General features: G+C 43.9%; 2 protein-coding genes across 4 annotated transcripts in view; one reads left to right on the top strand and one right to left on the bottom strand.

Moving 5' to 3' along the window:
• Positions 1–1,276: 1,276 nt before the first annotated feature.
• Positions 1,277–12,027, bottom strand: LOC309644218 (uncharacterized protein; the record flags this gene model as incomplete). Of its 2 annotated transcripts, XM_082427863.1 has the most annotated exons (3): positions 1,277–10,147; positions 11,056–11,238; positions 11,336–12,027. In XM_082427863.1, the coding sequence occupies 2 exons, from the start codon at positions 12,025–12,027 to the stop codon at positions 11,187–11,189; spliced, it is 744 nt and encodes a 247-aa protein (XP_082283989.1). In that variant the 3' UTR covers positions 1,277–10,147; positions 11,056–11,186. The 2 variants fall into 2 exon arrangements, with proteins under 2 accessions (XP_082283989.1, XP_082283988.1); XM_082427862.1 differs by lacking the exon at positions 11,056–11,238.
• A 36-nt stretch (positions 12,028–12,063) lies between these two features.
• The window catches only part of CRIM1 (cysteine rich transmembrane BMP regulator 1), a 205,186-nt gene continuing 201,502 nt past the window's right edge, over positions 12,064–15,747 (top strand). For both annotated transcript variants that reach the window (XM_082427666.1, XM_082427665.1), the window contains exon 1: positions 12,064–12,900. In XM_082427666.1, the coding sequence (XP_082283792.1) occupies positions 12,570–12,900 (331 nt within the window). In that variant the 5' untranslated portion in view covers positions 12,064–12,569. The remainder of the gene's footprint in view (positions 12,901–15,747) is intronic.

Here is a 15,747-nt window from a genome sequence, read left to right as displayed (position 1 = left end):
TTTGAGTCGTCTGTATTTGTTTAAATAAAACATTATAATCCTTAGGCTTCACTAAGAGCCTGTGCTTTGGAATCAGATTGCCTATCCTCAAATTCTGACTCTTTCATTCAAAATCTGGGTGACCAAAGTCATGTTACTTAACTATTCTGTGCCTTGGTTTCCTCATCTATAAAATGAGGGTAATAGTCCCTACTGCATAGAGTTCTTGGGAATTCAATGAGAATATGTATCGATACATAAAGTATTTAGAATTGAACTGAGAACATTTTAAGTGCTCAATAAATATTAGCTATTATTAAGTGCAATCCTGTATGGTTTCATGACCTGCTCAAACTTAAACCACCAGTTCTACTTTAAAACATTTTTTAAATGTATGTTTTATTGCTCTCTTTGCAGGTAAACCGTCCTGATGATGTGATTAGGCTCCTCAAATTTCAGTTTAGGAACTTAAAACTTAAGAGAGTTCTAGAGTAAGAAACAAATCAGAAACCAAAGGAAATTCTCTTCTTAGTCCTCTGGTGGCTTTTAGGATATCGCAACAAGAGAATAAGGAAAGGCGTTCAAATCCTTGCACAGGTCTGACAGTGACATAAACAGTTTAGGCATCACCTAAGCAGGATTTAGCAAGTTGCGGATCAGGACCAGGGTGAGTTGGATGCAGAGGCAGTGGGAAAGACCTAGAAGCTAGATTGGAAGGCTTGGGTAAACTCATGGCTCTGAATAGGTAAATCGCCACTTCTCTAATCTTTGTAGGTAAGGACATGGAAGCACCAAGCAGCCTAGCCGAGACGTTCTGATCATGGAATAAGACAAACAGATCAGACTCAATGTATGATGAGTTGGTACTAGATAGAGGGTACTACAGTGTCATAGTGATGCGAGAAGTCACCAGGACTTGGATCTAAATCCTGACTCAGGCACATGGCTTATGTCCTTGGGATATTCAGGTAATTTCTCTGAGCCTCAGTTCCTTTTCTGTAAAAATATGTTTGATCATACCCTATAATGAGATTGCTATGAGGATTAAAATCGTTAAGATATCAAAAGCATTTAGCATCTACTCGGTTCCACGTGCTTAATTAATAGAACCTAACAAGGAAGCAGAGTTGTTAAAAATATTTGGGATCTAAACTGCCTGGGCACTGATTGATTAATCAGAACAAATGCCTGACCAATAAGGACAATTAGGAGGGGTCCCCAGTGAACAGAGAAGTTGGCCCAACCAATAAGAAGGAATGCAGCCCCACACATCCTACTGGTATATACTGTTTCTTTCTTTTTTTAAAAAAAATTATTAGCACCTTTAATTATTATTTATTTATTTTTTTGGCTGTGTTGGGTCGTCGTTTCTGTGCGAGGGCTTCCTCTAGTTGCAGCAAGCGGGGGCCACTCTTTATCGCGGTGCGCGGGCCTCTCACTATCGTGGCCTCTCTTGTTGCGGAGCACAGGCTCCAGACGCGCAGGCTCGGTAGTTGTGGCTCACGGGCCTAGTTGCCCGGCGGCATGTGGGATCTTCCCAGACCAGGGCTCGAACCCGTGTCTCCTGCATTAGCAGGCAGATTCTCAACCACTGCGCCACCAGGGAAGCCCCCTATACTGTTTCTTAGAGATAAGAAAGTGGTTTTCATATTAAATAAGGGTTTCAGAGTTGGGGGCTTGGAGAAAGGAGCAAATATTCAACAGGTCCACCTAGCAAACACTCTAGAGTCAGATGGAGGGGAAAAAAACAGTAATGTGGGGAGTTCTGTTTTCTAGAGACTGTACTTTCAGACCAGGTGAAGTGCCTCAGGGTGGTATGGTAGTAGCTGCTGCACAGAAAAGCAGCTGGTGCCCATCAGAAACTCAGGCACCAAATGCCCAGGCAACAGAGCCCCACCCCAGGCATCCTCACTCATCAGCAGAGGTTAGGATACAGACAGCCGGGTGTTTAGGCAAAAGGAATAAGATTGCAACTGTAGAATGAGTCAGAAAAAATGAGAGGGGAACTGATAACAAATTTATTAGCTCTAAGTGTGGCAATTGGAGGAAAAGATCCTCTCACACTGTCTGCTCCGTAGTATAACTAGAGTCAGAGTACATGCAGAGGTAAGCGAGTAACCTGCTAGCCCAGAGGCGCGTGGCGGAGGCTTCCACGCTAGACCCAGTGTGTATGAGATGGCGAAGCGTCAGCACATTTAAGATCATTAGCACTCAGGACCTCATTTTCCTCATTGATAAAGTGAAGGAGTTGAACTTCAGGATCTCTGAAGCCTCTTCCAAGCCTCTATAAAGTACCTTTATTTCTATAAAGAAAGAAATCTCAGTACTGAAGGGGCCTCCAGTTTCAGTGGTCTTTTACCTTCCTCACAAAGTGTTGATGCCTAATAGATGCTAAGTAATACTATTTATACTTGTTATTCATCTGAGAAAATATGGTTTTAATGAAAAGCTAGAAGCTTGTTTTCAGGTTCTCACCATGTGGCAAAATAACAAAATGGAAAACCAGAATCTAAGTCTAACCCGTTAAACTCAGGAACTCCTAATTTATTTTGCATTTTTCAAAATCTACTGTGGCATGTTTGGCTTTGTGTCACAGCTCATTACCGTTCATTATCGCTATGCTATTTGGTACACCTCCCAATTAGTTTTCTTGCTTCCATTCATTGTTCCTCTCTTACTCTGCTGCCATAATTTCAACTTTTTATTAAATATAAGGTGCCATCACTTGTAAGCAACCACATTATTTTATATACCACTGAGAAAGAAAATAAACAACTGCCAATTAATCTATGACACACCATCAATGGTGGGCTGCATCTCACTTTCAGAGTTGTTAAAATATTTTAAAACTGTGTCTTAAAATCAATAATAAATAGTATGTTTATAAAATAGGAATCCCATAAAGTCACTTGCCTCTGAAGTTTCCAAACACTCCCTGTAGGATGAACTCTAAACCCTTTGCTACAGATTTTGGGCCTTCACTATCCAGCCCAACCTTACTGGACTTTTCTCCTAACATATGCCACCAGCCATCCAGTTGCCTCCAACTTAATTTATTTTTTTAATTGCAAAAGCATAGGTTCTCTTCCTTCCTTCAACATTCCTAAACATCTACTATATACCAAGCCCTATTCTAAGCATTTCACTGTTTTCTTTGTTTGGAATCTCTCTTAATCCCTAAAACTGGTATCTATTTTTCCTTGAAGATCCAACCCAACTATCTTCTCATTCATGAAAAAGTTTTGTGAAACTTTCTCCAATTTCCTCATGTAGACTTAATTTTGTAAGCTTCTATTACACTGTGTTGAAACAGTTGATTCACCAGTTGCCCATCCTAGACAGTGGGCCCCTCAAGCACACAAAAAAGTGACATTTATTTTTGTAGTTAGAATCGGGATTAAGAATGTGAGATCCAGCTTCCTAGCTTCTAAGTTCCTATCCTGCCTAATAGGAAATCACGCACCCTAAGTGGGGAGACAGACATGAAAAGTGACATTTTCGAGGAAGTACAGACTGCTAGGAACTACAATCACTATGAGGCGAAGTTCCTGGGTTTGATCCTCACACAAGCCAGAAGTACTACTGTAAACCACAGACCAGACCCCATCTCACAAGCTTTGCAAGTAGCAAACCTTTAATGAATATCTGAACCTATTATAGGTTAAGAAAAAAAATCCCATTATTAAAGATACTAGAAAACTTATTAAGAATTTATTATATGCTCTGAATCCTGTAGGTGCTAATTTCCCAAGTGACTGATGAGAAAAATGAAACTCTTATTAAATTATGTATTCAAAGTCACACAGACAAGTGACTAACACAGTCCGAATTTGATCCCAGATCAATCTGATTCCCAAGATAAAGTTATTTCCATTAGAGTACTTTATGGCACAATACCTCATCATCATTGAAGACATTTCTCATTTGGTTAATAATTTGTCAAGGAAAAAAATGGATAGTCCTCTTCTTCAAACACCTGTGATTGGCATTAATGGCATAATGGCATTAATGGCTAGCTCTGGCAAATCTAATATGAAACATGACATGGTCTTTGGCAATAATCAGTTGATGATGAAAACACTCTTGGAATCTCTTTCCTTCCTGTGGAATATTTTCTTCCTGTGACATTTCATGCCTTACAAGCTCAATCTTCTAGTTTTCTTGTTAATCTCAGACTAGTAGTCACTTACACAGTCACAGCCTACTGGCAACTAGCATTTGGTCAATGAACTTGATTTGTTCCATGAACCTAAGTTTGAGCTTGAAAAAGCTAGTGAAGAACATATAATGCAGGCAGTAAGATGATCAAGATACATTAATGATAGAGAATATAGATATGCTATCAGTATATTAAATATCAAATCAAAATATTAAAATATTCCTTAAGTTCAAATGAGAAATAGAAGGAGGTGCTGATTTAAAGTCCATAATAAACCTATGGATATTGATGCAATGAGGGTGATACTAGTGGGGAAGGCTTCAAAGGGGAGCACACCTGGGCAGCCTTGCAAAAGAGGCTTGGAGAGGAAGTAATATGTTCTGAAGGACTTGGAAGAAAGAAGGAAAATGAGGGTTTGAAGAGCCTCATTCTTTTTTGAGTTGCACAGGACAGGATCTTGGTGACCCACAATAAAGTCATGGGCAGAGATTGTCTGAGACTGTGGAAGCTCAGGAAATAAAACTCACTGGGTAACATAATATAGATGGCCACCCTCTCATTTGAATAAGTGGAAAGTTTTGATATTACTTATTTTATTGCCACTAATCAGTACTAACAAAATGCTCAGGACTTCTTGGAACACTATAATACTGAAAATATTTTAAATGCCAGGATTGGTAACCTCATCATTATACATTCATTATATAGTCTACAAACAAGTGCAAGTTAGTTATGAGTGCACATCAAAATTGCATCTTGTCTGAGAATGTATAATAATAGCTAAGGTAAGAATAAATGGTTAATGTTATTTCAGTTTAAGCTAAAATAGTATTTAGGATAGGTTAACTGCTGTAACAAATAAGCCCCAAATCTCAGTGACTTATCACAGTAAAGATTCATTTCTCACCTAAATTACAGTCCCCTGAGATTCCATGAGGTAGATGTATGTGAATGCGTCTGTGTATAGGAGGTCTGCTTCATGCAGTGATTCAGGGACCCAGGATCTATCCATTTAATGGTTCTAAATACTTGTAGGGCTTCAGAGTCCCCTGTGGTATGCTCTGCAGCCAGCCAGCTGAGAGAGAAGAAAAAAGTACACAGGATTTTGGAAAGTACACAGGATTAGAGGCCAGTCTGGACAAGATCCCCATCACTTCCATCTATATTCTGTGGCCCCCATCTACTGAAAAGAAAGTGGTAAGTGTTGTCTAGTTGTGTGTCCAGAATAAAAGAAGGAATATAGATATTGGTAAGCACTACCATTATCCCTAGAAAATAGGTAATAAATTCTCATTTCAATGACAAAACAGCTGTATGATATATAGGCTGTGAATATAAAAAATAAGTATTCTGATGAACATTATTATATCAGAATTTACATTCAAATGAGTGATGTCTCCTTGTCAGCAGTTACTTGGAAAAACTGTATACTTGTTCCATGAAAACCACCGATGCCTATCACTTTTTTTTACTGAGATAAAATTGACATATAACATTATATAAGTTTCAGGTATACAACATAATGATTCAATATTTGTATATATTGTGAAGTGATCACCATTTTTTAAACACTTTTTAAAAAAGGTTTCCTCTGGAATATGTGTTGGTTCTTTTAAATATTCACAACAAATCTCCATCTTTAGAGGATGAATTTGATATTGTAAAAAGTAAGTTATAATATGTTGGGTCCGATATGACGATTAAACAATGAGTTTTATTTTCTCATGAGATTACACAAGGCAATTCCAAAGTAAACATTTTAAGAATGTGTTGGGTAATGACATCATTGTTGGAAAAACTGTAACTGTATTTCTTAACATAGATGCCATTTAGATTTGGGGAAAAGCATCTGTAATTTGGATCTATGAATCTTCAGGCAATTGAAAGCAGGGAGATGAGCAGGCAGCTGGGTAGACAGAGAAGACAGACGTGGTAGCACTATAGTAGGTGGAAATCCCTCCTCTTCTCTATAGTGCAGGCGTAGGTCCTCTCTTCTCAGTTTTCTTACTCTTGTTTTTTCCAGCCATTGAGAAGAATGCTTATAAGCACAGAATATCAACTAAAATAGACTTACTTTTTGGAGGGGTCTCAATCATTTATTCCCTTTCATTAGTTCAGTTTTATAAAAACACTCCTTTCTTGGGAGAAAATTTTTAAGTAAGGACATAACACTTTCCCTTAAAATCATACTGCATATAATTTACCAGGTTACATGACCTGGTAATTTGTAAGGTTAAAATATTTGATGATTCATAGTTAAAGCCTTCAAATGTTGAACATTTTAAAAGATCTAATAAAATAATGAAAGCAAAAAAAATGTTTTACGTTAAAAAAAAAAAGAAAGCTTTGCAATGTAATGTGCTTTCCAAGAAACAGGGAAAGGTTTTTAACCCGAGGGCCCTCTGCACTGGGGAGATGAGCACTTTCACTAAGTGTTGGAGGGAATGTGTGCTGATAAGAGTTTGTAGAAGGCAATCTGGCAACGCCTGTGAAAAAAGAGCATACTTTTGGACCCACAATTATCGATTCCAATTTAGGAATTGGCCAAAGAAAATCACTAGACAATTTGAAAATTTGGCTAAGTGGGAACCCATTGCAGCTTTGTTTATAACAGTGAAAATGTAAAACAAACAATAAATCCTAAAAGTACATTATTATGTCATGATTAAATATAACATAGTACACCCATTCAATGAAATAATATTCAGTGGTAAGAAGGATGCAGTTATTGATCCTAAAGATCAATATGCCATGTATACAGATAAGTGAAAAAGCAATTATAAATTAGGATGACTATTCCATCTTTTATTTTATACTTTAAAGGAGAAAAGAAGGCTTCAAGATGTATAACAAATGTTAGTAGAGTGGTTAATATCTCAACGGTGGGATTATGGGTGGTATTTTTTCCTTTTTAAAAAAAACTTATATTTTCTCAACCTCCCCCTCAATGGGCATGTATTTGTAAAGAATATATATTAGGAGTAGTATTGCATAATGTGGATTCTGGAGCCATACTGCCTGGTTTTGAATCCCAATTTTTCCTTTTAAATAAATATGACATTGGGCATATTATTTAACCTTTCTGTGTCTCTGGTTCCCTACCTGCAAAATGCAAGTAATTTTGTACCTACCTCATCAGGCTGGAGTGAGGATTAGAAGTGGTAATATACCCAGGCAATCAGTCAATATGCATAAAGTAAACATTATATAAGTATTGTAATTTAGTAATTAGGAAAACAATGGAGCTATTTCCATTTTTCAAAAAACACTAATCACTATTTTCATATGCAAATTAGCGAAGAAGGCAAGATACCCTCATAGATATTAACAATTTAAAGCAGGTCCACAAAAAACAATAAAACTGCAAAGAAAAGCAACTTGCCATTCCCCAACTTACTGCATGAGGGAGTTTAACACACTAGGTTCCAAACCAGAAAGCCACTCACACAGCTTTGAGCCCCTGCAAATCACACAACCTCCTGCGTCTGCAATTCCTCAACTATAAAGTGGAGAAAACATAACGCATTGGAGATACTATATGGCTTTGGCCTTATAGGGCTATTCTGTAGATTAATTAAAATAAGCCATATGAAGTGCTTATTAGCAAGCACTCTATAAAGGTTAGCTATCATTATTATCATTACTGCTAATGACTACCCTTGAAAATAAGTCTTTGACTGGAATGAGTCCGAGAAAATATCACAAACGGCCCAAGATTAGACAGACTGCCAAAGTGGGACCAACTGAACGATCAGAAGAAGAAGAAAAGCAAATATCTGGTCAGGCAGATGCTACATAGGAATAGGTGCTGAGATATCACAGAGCAGGGATCCCAGCTCAAGCATAAAGCCCGAGGAGACACTCAAGGAGAAGGACTCTAAAAATAACAACAGAAAAGGACAACAGCAATTTTATCCACACTGTGCCCTGTGTGGTTGGTCCTCTGCATTCTGGTCTCCATGTTACAGAAGGGGAAACAGATTCAGAAGGGATGAGCAAGGGAGACAGGATCCTAGGCCAAACCTTAAAGAGAACCTCTGTTCTGTGCACATCCTTGCCAGCTCTGAAGCAGCTGCCATACATGGGCGGGGCAGATAAGACAGGAACTGCCTCCCCCCTTAATAAAAATGAGTCCAAGTACCAGGTTCAGAGCCCAAGATCAGACGCTTAGCCCCCAAACTGGGGATTCTATGTCACTGAAATTGCCTAAGCCTAGATAACTGAGAGCCCATGCATAGTTGATCCCAGTTGAGGGGGAGCAGAGAGGTGGGGGGAAGAGGGTGAAAGGAGTCAGACTTGCTGTTGTCCTGGTTTCTTCATAGATTTTTCTAGTATGTATGCAACATCTTCATAAAACAATGACACTTTTTTTGCAACTCAATTCTAAGAGTCTGTGTATCTGACTCAAAAGATAACTTCTACATTTCTATTTTAGTTTCAGGAAGAGAAAACACGCACAGCAGGCACCTCCCAGAGTTGACTACAGTAGAGAGGCTGGGCTAGACATCATATCTAAGGAGGAGGGCTCTAACGCTGGCAGTCTGTCTATTGCCCTCTCATTTCCACTTACTGCTAGGCCCCCAACTGGGCACTTTGCTTCTCAGACATTTTCAACAATTTAGCAAACCCCTCCCATCTGACCCCCACAATGGCCAATAGAGGGCGGACTTTCTCTTCTTCCAGACCTCCACCAGCCACATATTCTGATTCCTTTTCCTTTCAGACCTGTGGTTTTTTTGTTTTTTCCCCAGTTTGGAAGACTCCCTCCTGCCCCAACCAGCCATAGTGCTTTTTTTTAAAAAGAAGTATTTCCTAAAACCAAGAGAGAAGGGCCACAGACAGAAATGTTCAAATATCTTTTTGTTTGTAATTCCTCCATTCTCTCTTTGTCAACTCACTCCTGCATGTGTGCATTCTTATAAGTCCTGGCCTCTCCAATGAGCTGACAATCTAATGGGGGCGAATCAGAGCTATTTAGAGAAAGACTTAATACAACATATTTATTTATATATTTTATTTATATATATATAAACATTTGTAATATAACATGGTAAATGTTATAAGCAGAAGTACTTATAAAATGTTATAGAATGGCTAAGGGAATAAGCTCAAGATGCTTCCCAGAAGAGGAGGCATTAAACCATATTCCGTGTATACTTCTAACTCTTACATTTGTACATGCCTTTCAGGGTCTATGTAATCCCTCCCAGTCCTCTTTCTCCCTTGACCCCCAGTGTTCATCATGTTGGGCCCACCTAACCTCTTCTGTATCCTTAGTCTGGTTTCTGAAGATGAGGGAATCCTTTTGTGTTTGAGCCCCAATCTCATTGCCTTGGCTTCTGGCCACCTATGGTCCCTCCTAGATCCCAGAGAGGAAACAGCTATTTCGTAACTGAGCTCCTAGTTCACACACTGGTTTCAGATAAGCTGCCAGGCCCTTGCAGGTTTCTTATTTGCCACTAGTTATAGGCTTTAAGGAACTATGCTTGTTTTCTCTTTTGTTTCTCTATTAATTCTATGGCAAAGGACCACATGTAACTTAAATTTTCTCAGCTGTTACATCCAACTTAGTCTAAGAGTGACTTGAATTCCCATGAGAAGTCAGACTATCACCTGTGTCTATCTACCTTGCAGGAGGTTCTACCTCTGGAACCCCAGGAACGATGGATTGTCTACATTGTCCCTTGCCTGTGTTCAATCTCTAGCTTTCCCTAACCTTTAATATATTGCCTTTAAAAATAAACAAACAAAAAAGCAAGACCATGGCAATGATTATTACTCCCTTTTTTCAACCTACTGTAGCTTTCTCACTTCTGTATTTTTTTCCATTGCCTGACCTTGGCTTTTCCTGTTGAGTCCCACAATGTTACCTGCTGCATTTTAATAATGTCTTTATACTTGCATTTGAACAGAAATATAGATAACCTCCTCTGCAAGAGTGGAAAGGGCCTTTTAACACAGCTCAGTGATGACAGTTTGTTGGCAAATCCCACAGTGGAGTTCTGGTGCCTTGTTGGGGTACAAGAAACAATCATGTTTAACAGTGTTGTGTTTTATTTTTCTTGAATTTTTCTAATAGAATATCTAGCATATTTTAAATGATTTTACTACTTAATACTTATAATTGTAGAACTTTAGAGTATGAGGTACTTTGGAGGTCGTCTAACCTGACGTCCTACACAAATGCAGGAATTGTTTCTACACCCTCCCTGGAAACTAGTATCTCGACAGCTCTTTAAATTCTTCCAGAAAATGGGGTGCTCACTCCCCCCTTTCCACTTTCGAATGTTTTCTCTATTACCCTCTGATAATCAGTGATAATTAATGAGCCTCTTCCCCTCCTCAGGACAAAGAAATATGATTGGAGAAACGCTTAGTTTTCTGATGCCAGTGACTGGGGAATATTCCACTGGTATCTTTGTCTTTTCCGTTTAGGATTAGAGTGGTTAAACCAAAATATTTAGAAGAAGTATAAATTAGTTCTGCAAACATAAGATGTCAAAGGCATCTTTGTTTCTTTTCTCCTTACACTACCCTGCTATTAACTTTGGGTTCATTAGTCACGATTTTCAGATCCACTTGGCTGCCACCTTCCTGCAGCCAGACCATCTTGGATCAAAAGGTCGGCTGGCCATTCCCATCTCACACCTGCCACAAGATCTGATTTTTTTTTTTCCCACACTGATCCAAGTCACTTTTTGTTAATTCACTAATATTATTGACCCTGTAACACATCCTGTGAATGGTGAGCCATTACAGAGCCTATCATTTCGAGAAGATTTTCTGACAGCTACAGATGAGAAACAATCCCCACACGATGCATATTGCATCACTTCAGCTGCTTCTTTACTTGGTTTAACACAAAGAACATCTTCTTTATTAGCACATTCACAATAAATGAAAAAATTAAAACCCACCACTTTTGTCCATGAGCTTGGGGAAAAAAGGGGTAATGTCAGATGACATTAATGATGCATGAGATATGCAGGTCTAGTCATGTCAAGACTTGTAGTAATCCAGTATTCGGCCTTACTCAAGGGAGAAAAATTTACGTCCACTTTCCATTCGCCCCTTCCCTTAACGTAGCACCTCGGCACAGACTGCAGAGCGACAAAACATACAGGATGTGGACAGTTAAAACGCAACTCAAGCTACAGCGGCCCCCAACAGTCCTCCCCGCCCCCCCGGAATATTTACCTAGACCATTTAAAGCACTTAATTAATTCACCAGCAGCTTCGCTGGAGGCGTCTCGAGCTTCGCGAGACTCCATTACATAATATCTTTTACAAAGTCTATTCCCAGCTCGAGTGGAAGATGGATTCTCATCCAGTTTTGCGGAGGTTCCATGCATTTGCTTCCCTTTCCCGGGGCTCGATCCGGCGGGTGCCCCAGCCAAGGGCTGCAGCAATCCCGTCGTCCCCGAGCTCCGGGTTCCCCGCCACTCTCCGAACTCAAAGCCGGCCCCAGAGGTGCAGCCGTCTCGCCCTCGGGGCTCCCAGGCCAGCCACGGTGGCCCCGGGGCTGGCGGGCGCTCGGGACGCCGCGACTCTTCGCAGCTTGCCGGGTGCGCCCGGAGCCGCAGCGCGGCGGCGATGCCCGAGCCGCAGAGGCGCGCGCGAAGACTCGGCCGCAGGGCCGGCTCTGTGCGCCGGGCTCCGTCAGGCGCAAAAGGAGGAGGGGGAGGCCTGGAGGAGGAGGCGTGCGAGGGAGGAAGGGCCCGGCCGCCGGGGAGGGAGGGCGGAGGAGGGGGGAGGGGGCCGGCCGGACCGGGCGGGGTGGGGGGGCAGCCAATGAGCGGCGCGCGGCGCGGAGTTGGGGGGGGGGCGCGGGTTGGGGGATGAGGTAGGATGGGGGAGGGCGCAGCCGGAGCGGCCGAGGCTCGAGCCATAAACAAGCGCCCGGAGGAGCGGCGCAGGACTGAGGCGAGCCGGGCGCGCGGAGCGGACGCCGCGGACCTTCTGCTGCGCCACCGCGCCCACTCGGCGGCTCGGGAGGCGGGGACCGGCCCGGAGGCTGCGCCGCCGCCGCCACCGCCGCGGGGCCGACCGACGCGGAGGAGGACAGGGAGGAGGCGCCGCCAGCCGGGGCTGGAGCCGAGCGCAGCCGCCGCCGCCGCCGCCAGAAGTTTGGGTTGAACCGGAGCTGCCGGGAGGAAACTTTTTTTCTATTTTCCCCCTCCCTCCCGGGAGGAGGAGGAGGAGGGGAAGCCACCGCTGGCGCCAACGCTAGTGGGCTCGGGGTCGGCGCGGCCCGCAAGGGGGGCGGGGGCCTCGCCCCGCGAGGGGAGGCGCGCCCCGGGGGCCCCGAGGGGGGCGGCGAGGACCGCGGGCTGCGGGTGCGGCGGCGGCGGCGCGTGTGCCCCGCGCAGGGGAGGGCGCCCGCCCCGCTCCCGGCCCGGCTGCGAGGAGGAGGCGGCGGCGGCGCAGGAGGATGTACTTGGTGGCGGGGGGCAGGGGGCTGGCCGGCTGCGGGCACCTCCTGGTCTCGCTGCTGGGGCTGTTGCTGCTGCTGGCGCGCTCCGGCACCCGGGCGCTGGTCTGCCTGCCCTGCGACGAGTCCAAGTGCGAAGAGCCCAGGAGCTGCCCCGGGAGCATCGTGCAGGGCGTCTGCGGCTGCTGCTACATGTGCGCCCGCCAGAGGAACGAGAGCTGCGGCGGCGCCTACGGGCTCCACGGAGCCTGCGACCGGGGGCTGCGCTGTGTCATCCGCCCCCCGCTCAATGGCGACTCCATCACCGAGTATGAAGTGGGCGTCTGCGAAGGTACGGCCGCCAGCCGCTGGCCCCCTCCCACCTGGCCCGCGCCGCCCCCTCGGCGCTGGTTGCGCCGAACAAAGTTTGGCCGAGACTTTCCCGAGGAGAGAGGGCTCCTTGGGAGGAGGGGCGCCCGCCACCCCCGGGAGAGAGCCCGGCGTCCCTTGGTTCCCGCTCGCTGCTCCCCTTGACGCCTGGCCAGCCGCGGGCGAGGTTGGATTTCGTGGGTGGGGGCCGGCAAATGGGGGATCGCCCCTGGCCGCGCACAGACGCGCACACGTGTGGCCCATCCGGCTGGGGCTGGGTGGGGGTGGCCCGGCCGTGCGCCCGGAGGTGAGGCTGCCGCGGGCAGGGGGCACTGCGGAGGCTGTGGCGAGCTCCTCGGGGAGTCCGGCCCCTGCCGCCCTCCCCGCACTAGCGCAGTATGGAACCGAGTGCTGCACCGCGTCCGTGAAAGTCCATTTTCTGCTGGCGGAGGAGACGTGTCTCTAGCTCACACTCCCTGTGTGACTCTTTTATTATTTTTTCCTTGCGCTTTTCCTTCACCCCCTTCCTCCTCCTGCGCATATAAATCAATTTCAGCTCCGGAATATGTCAGCCCAGGGGAAGTTACATACGGTGGTTACTCATTTGTTTGCCTATTGAAAACGGTCAAAGGCTTTCTCTCATGAATGAAGGGGCGGGGGCGGGGGCGGGGGGCTGGCACCTAGGAGTGAAAAGTTGTTTCTATTAGTTGCTGCTTTTTAAGATCAGATATCCGCGTGTTTCCAATCGTGTTGCCGGTTCCTTCTTTTTGTGTGTTTAATAACGAGGATTGTTCTGCTGGTTGCTGCACTTAAGTATTGTGCACCATGGTGTCTGACGGAGGGAGAAAGATTAGATTAGTGGAGCCTCCCTCCTTGGGAGAACCACTGTTGATGGGTGTCGGCCTTAAGCCCTGACCGCCGGCCTCGGCCTCGGGGTGCCTGGTGAGGTTTGGGGTCTAGAGAGACGCAGTGAGTTCTTTTTATTTGGCTTATACCAAATTAAAAGGACTCAGCACCAGTTAAAAGTGGGATCCCTGCTTGGGCTGACGTTGGGGCGAGATGCTGTTCTGGGGCATCCTGGTGTATGAGCAGAGCGCAGCAGCCTTACTTCTGGAGGAACGGAGAGGAGGAGGGACAGGCGCCCTCTGCCCCGTCCCTTCCTTAGTACTCACAGCCTGCACGCAGGATACCAGGGAGGGGTTTATTCTGAAGCATCCTTATGTGTGTATGTGTGTTTATTGTGCTGGGATACTGAGAAAGGAGGTAGCAGCCTTAAGGATAAAATGGGTCTGTTAAAAGGCTTCCCATTCTGTGGTTTTCTTTACACACACGCATATTCATTGATAACTGCAGTTTTTAAAGTTTGGACAGTTCTGGAAAGTCAGGAAGGCCTTTCTGGTTTGGAGGCTAGTGGGAGGCTAGTGGGCAGTAATGAGTGAAGGGAACTCTTGGAGGGAAGTGCACCACTGCACCCTTGGGTTAGGAGAGTTTGTTTGCCTCAAGTACAAAAGCTTCTCACCTGGTGTTAAGTCCCATAACGTTTTTATTTCTCACAAGAAGAAAAACAGCCAGGAGATCAACTTCTGATACTATTTTATGTGTTTGACTTTGGGAATTCTGAATGAGTTGGACAAAAAGATGCATCTTTGAACCCTGCCACTTGGAGTGTGTAATTTACTTAAGCCAGCCTCCTATAAATCTAAAACAAGCAACCTGAAACAAGGTTAAATGTGGTAGAAACTGGTCTGAGAAGAACTTGGGAAGGTTCTAAAGACTCTAACCCTTGTTTTGTTTCTTCATGATAGATTTCTGGTGAAGGAAGTGTGGCGCTCAGGGAACATTCACGGTAATCAAGCGTTTTGGCACCAACATTCTGGTATCATAGTATAGAGTTATTTTGGCAGTTTGTTGGTGAGCGTTTCATTCCTCTGAAATGATGCGATCCCTCATAGCTTTGTTTCTTCTGGTAACACCCCACGCACTTGGTATTAGCCTTGAAAATGCTTGGAAGTATTTATTACCGTGATGATATCTCATTCAGTGTTCTCTAGCAACACTTTCCATCTAGCCAGTCTGTTTTCAGCTACCAAAACTGTGTGCTGAGGGCTTCTTATTTTATTTTGTTTTTTAGAACTCTAAAAGCAGCAGTCAAGTTGCACTCTAAATCCATGAACCCAAAGAAGGGCAGTGTTACCTAGCATGATATAATGGTTGGATTTAGACAGCTATTTCAATAGGGTGTCTGAAATTCCAAGAATTTTCACTTTACTACAAGATTTATGGAAAACAGGATAAGTCAGTGGCCTTTTTTCTTCCTTCTTTTTAAGAATTAGAGGAGTCATTCCATGGCAGTAATAATCTAGAAGGTGCTTTCTCTTTTGTTTTTCTGTTAATTGGCAAGAAATTTCTCAGTGGCCAGTGTTTCCCTCAGTTTCCATTTTATTCAGAAATTCACACATAACTAACAAATAGGAATTGATACATTTTATTCATGTTGAAGTCTCTTTTGCTGCAATTTTTGCACTAAAATGACCCCTACTGGTTGTATCTGTTAATGAAAACTCTTTTGGAAACTTCTTATTTAACAGACTACACTGAGAAAACATATTGCATGGTATAGAAGTGTTATCGTGACTAATCTACCTGCTTTCGATGATGTAATTTAAATACAAATTACATTGCTCTATTTACCAACTTGCCAGTAATTACCAGTAATTTTTATTTGTATCATTCCCCATACTGGCTTTGTGAGGGGAAAAAAAACACAACAAACACATGGTTTTAACTGCAGTTCACAAAGTGAGTTAGGTAAATTGGGGCAGAAATGAAC

Source organism: Balaenoptera physalus, assembly GCF_965194825.1.
Source record: "Balaenoptera physalus genome assembly, chromosome: 15".
Taxonomy (NCBI): Eukaryota; Metazoa; Chordata; class Mammalia; order Artiodactyla; family Balaenopteridae; genus Balaenoptera; species Balaenoptera physalus.
Note: the sequence above shows the minus strand (reverse complement) of the source record. Positions and strands in the feature narration are given on the sequence as shown.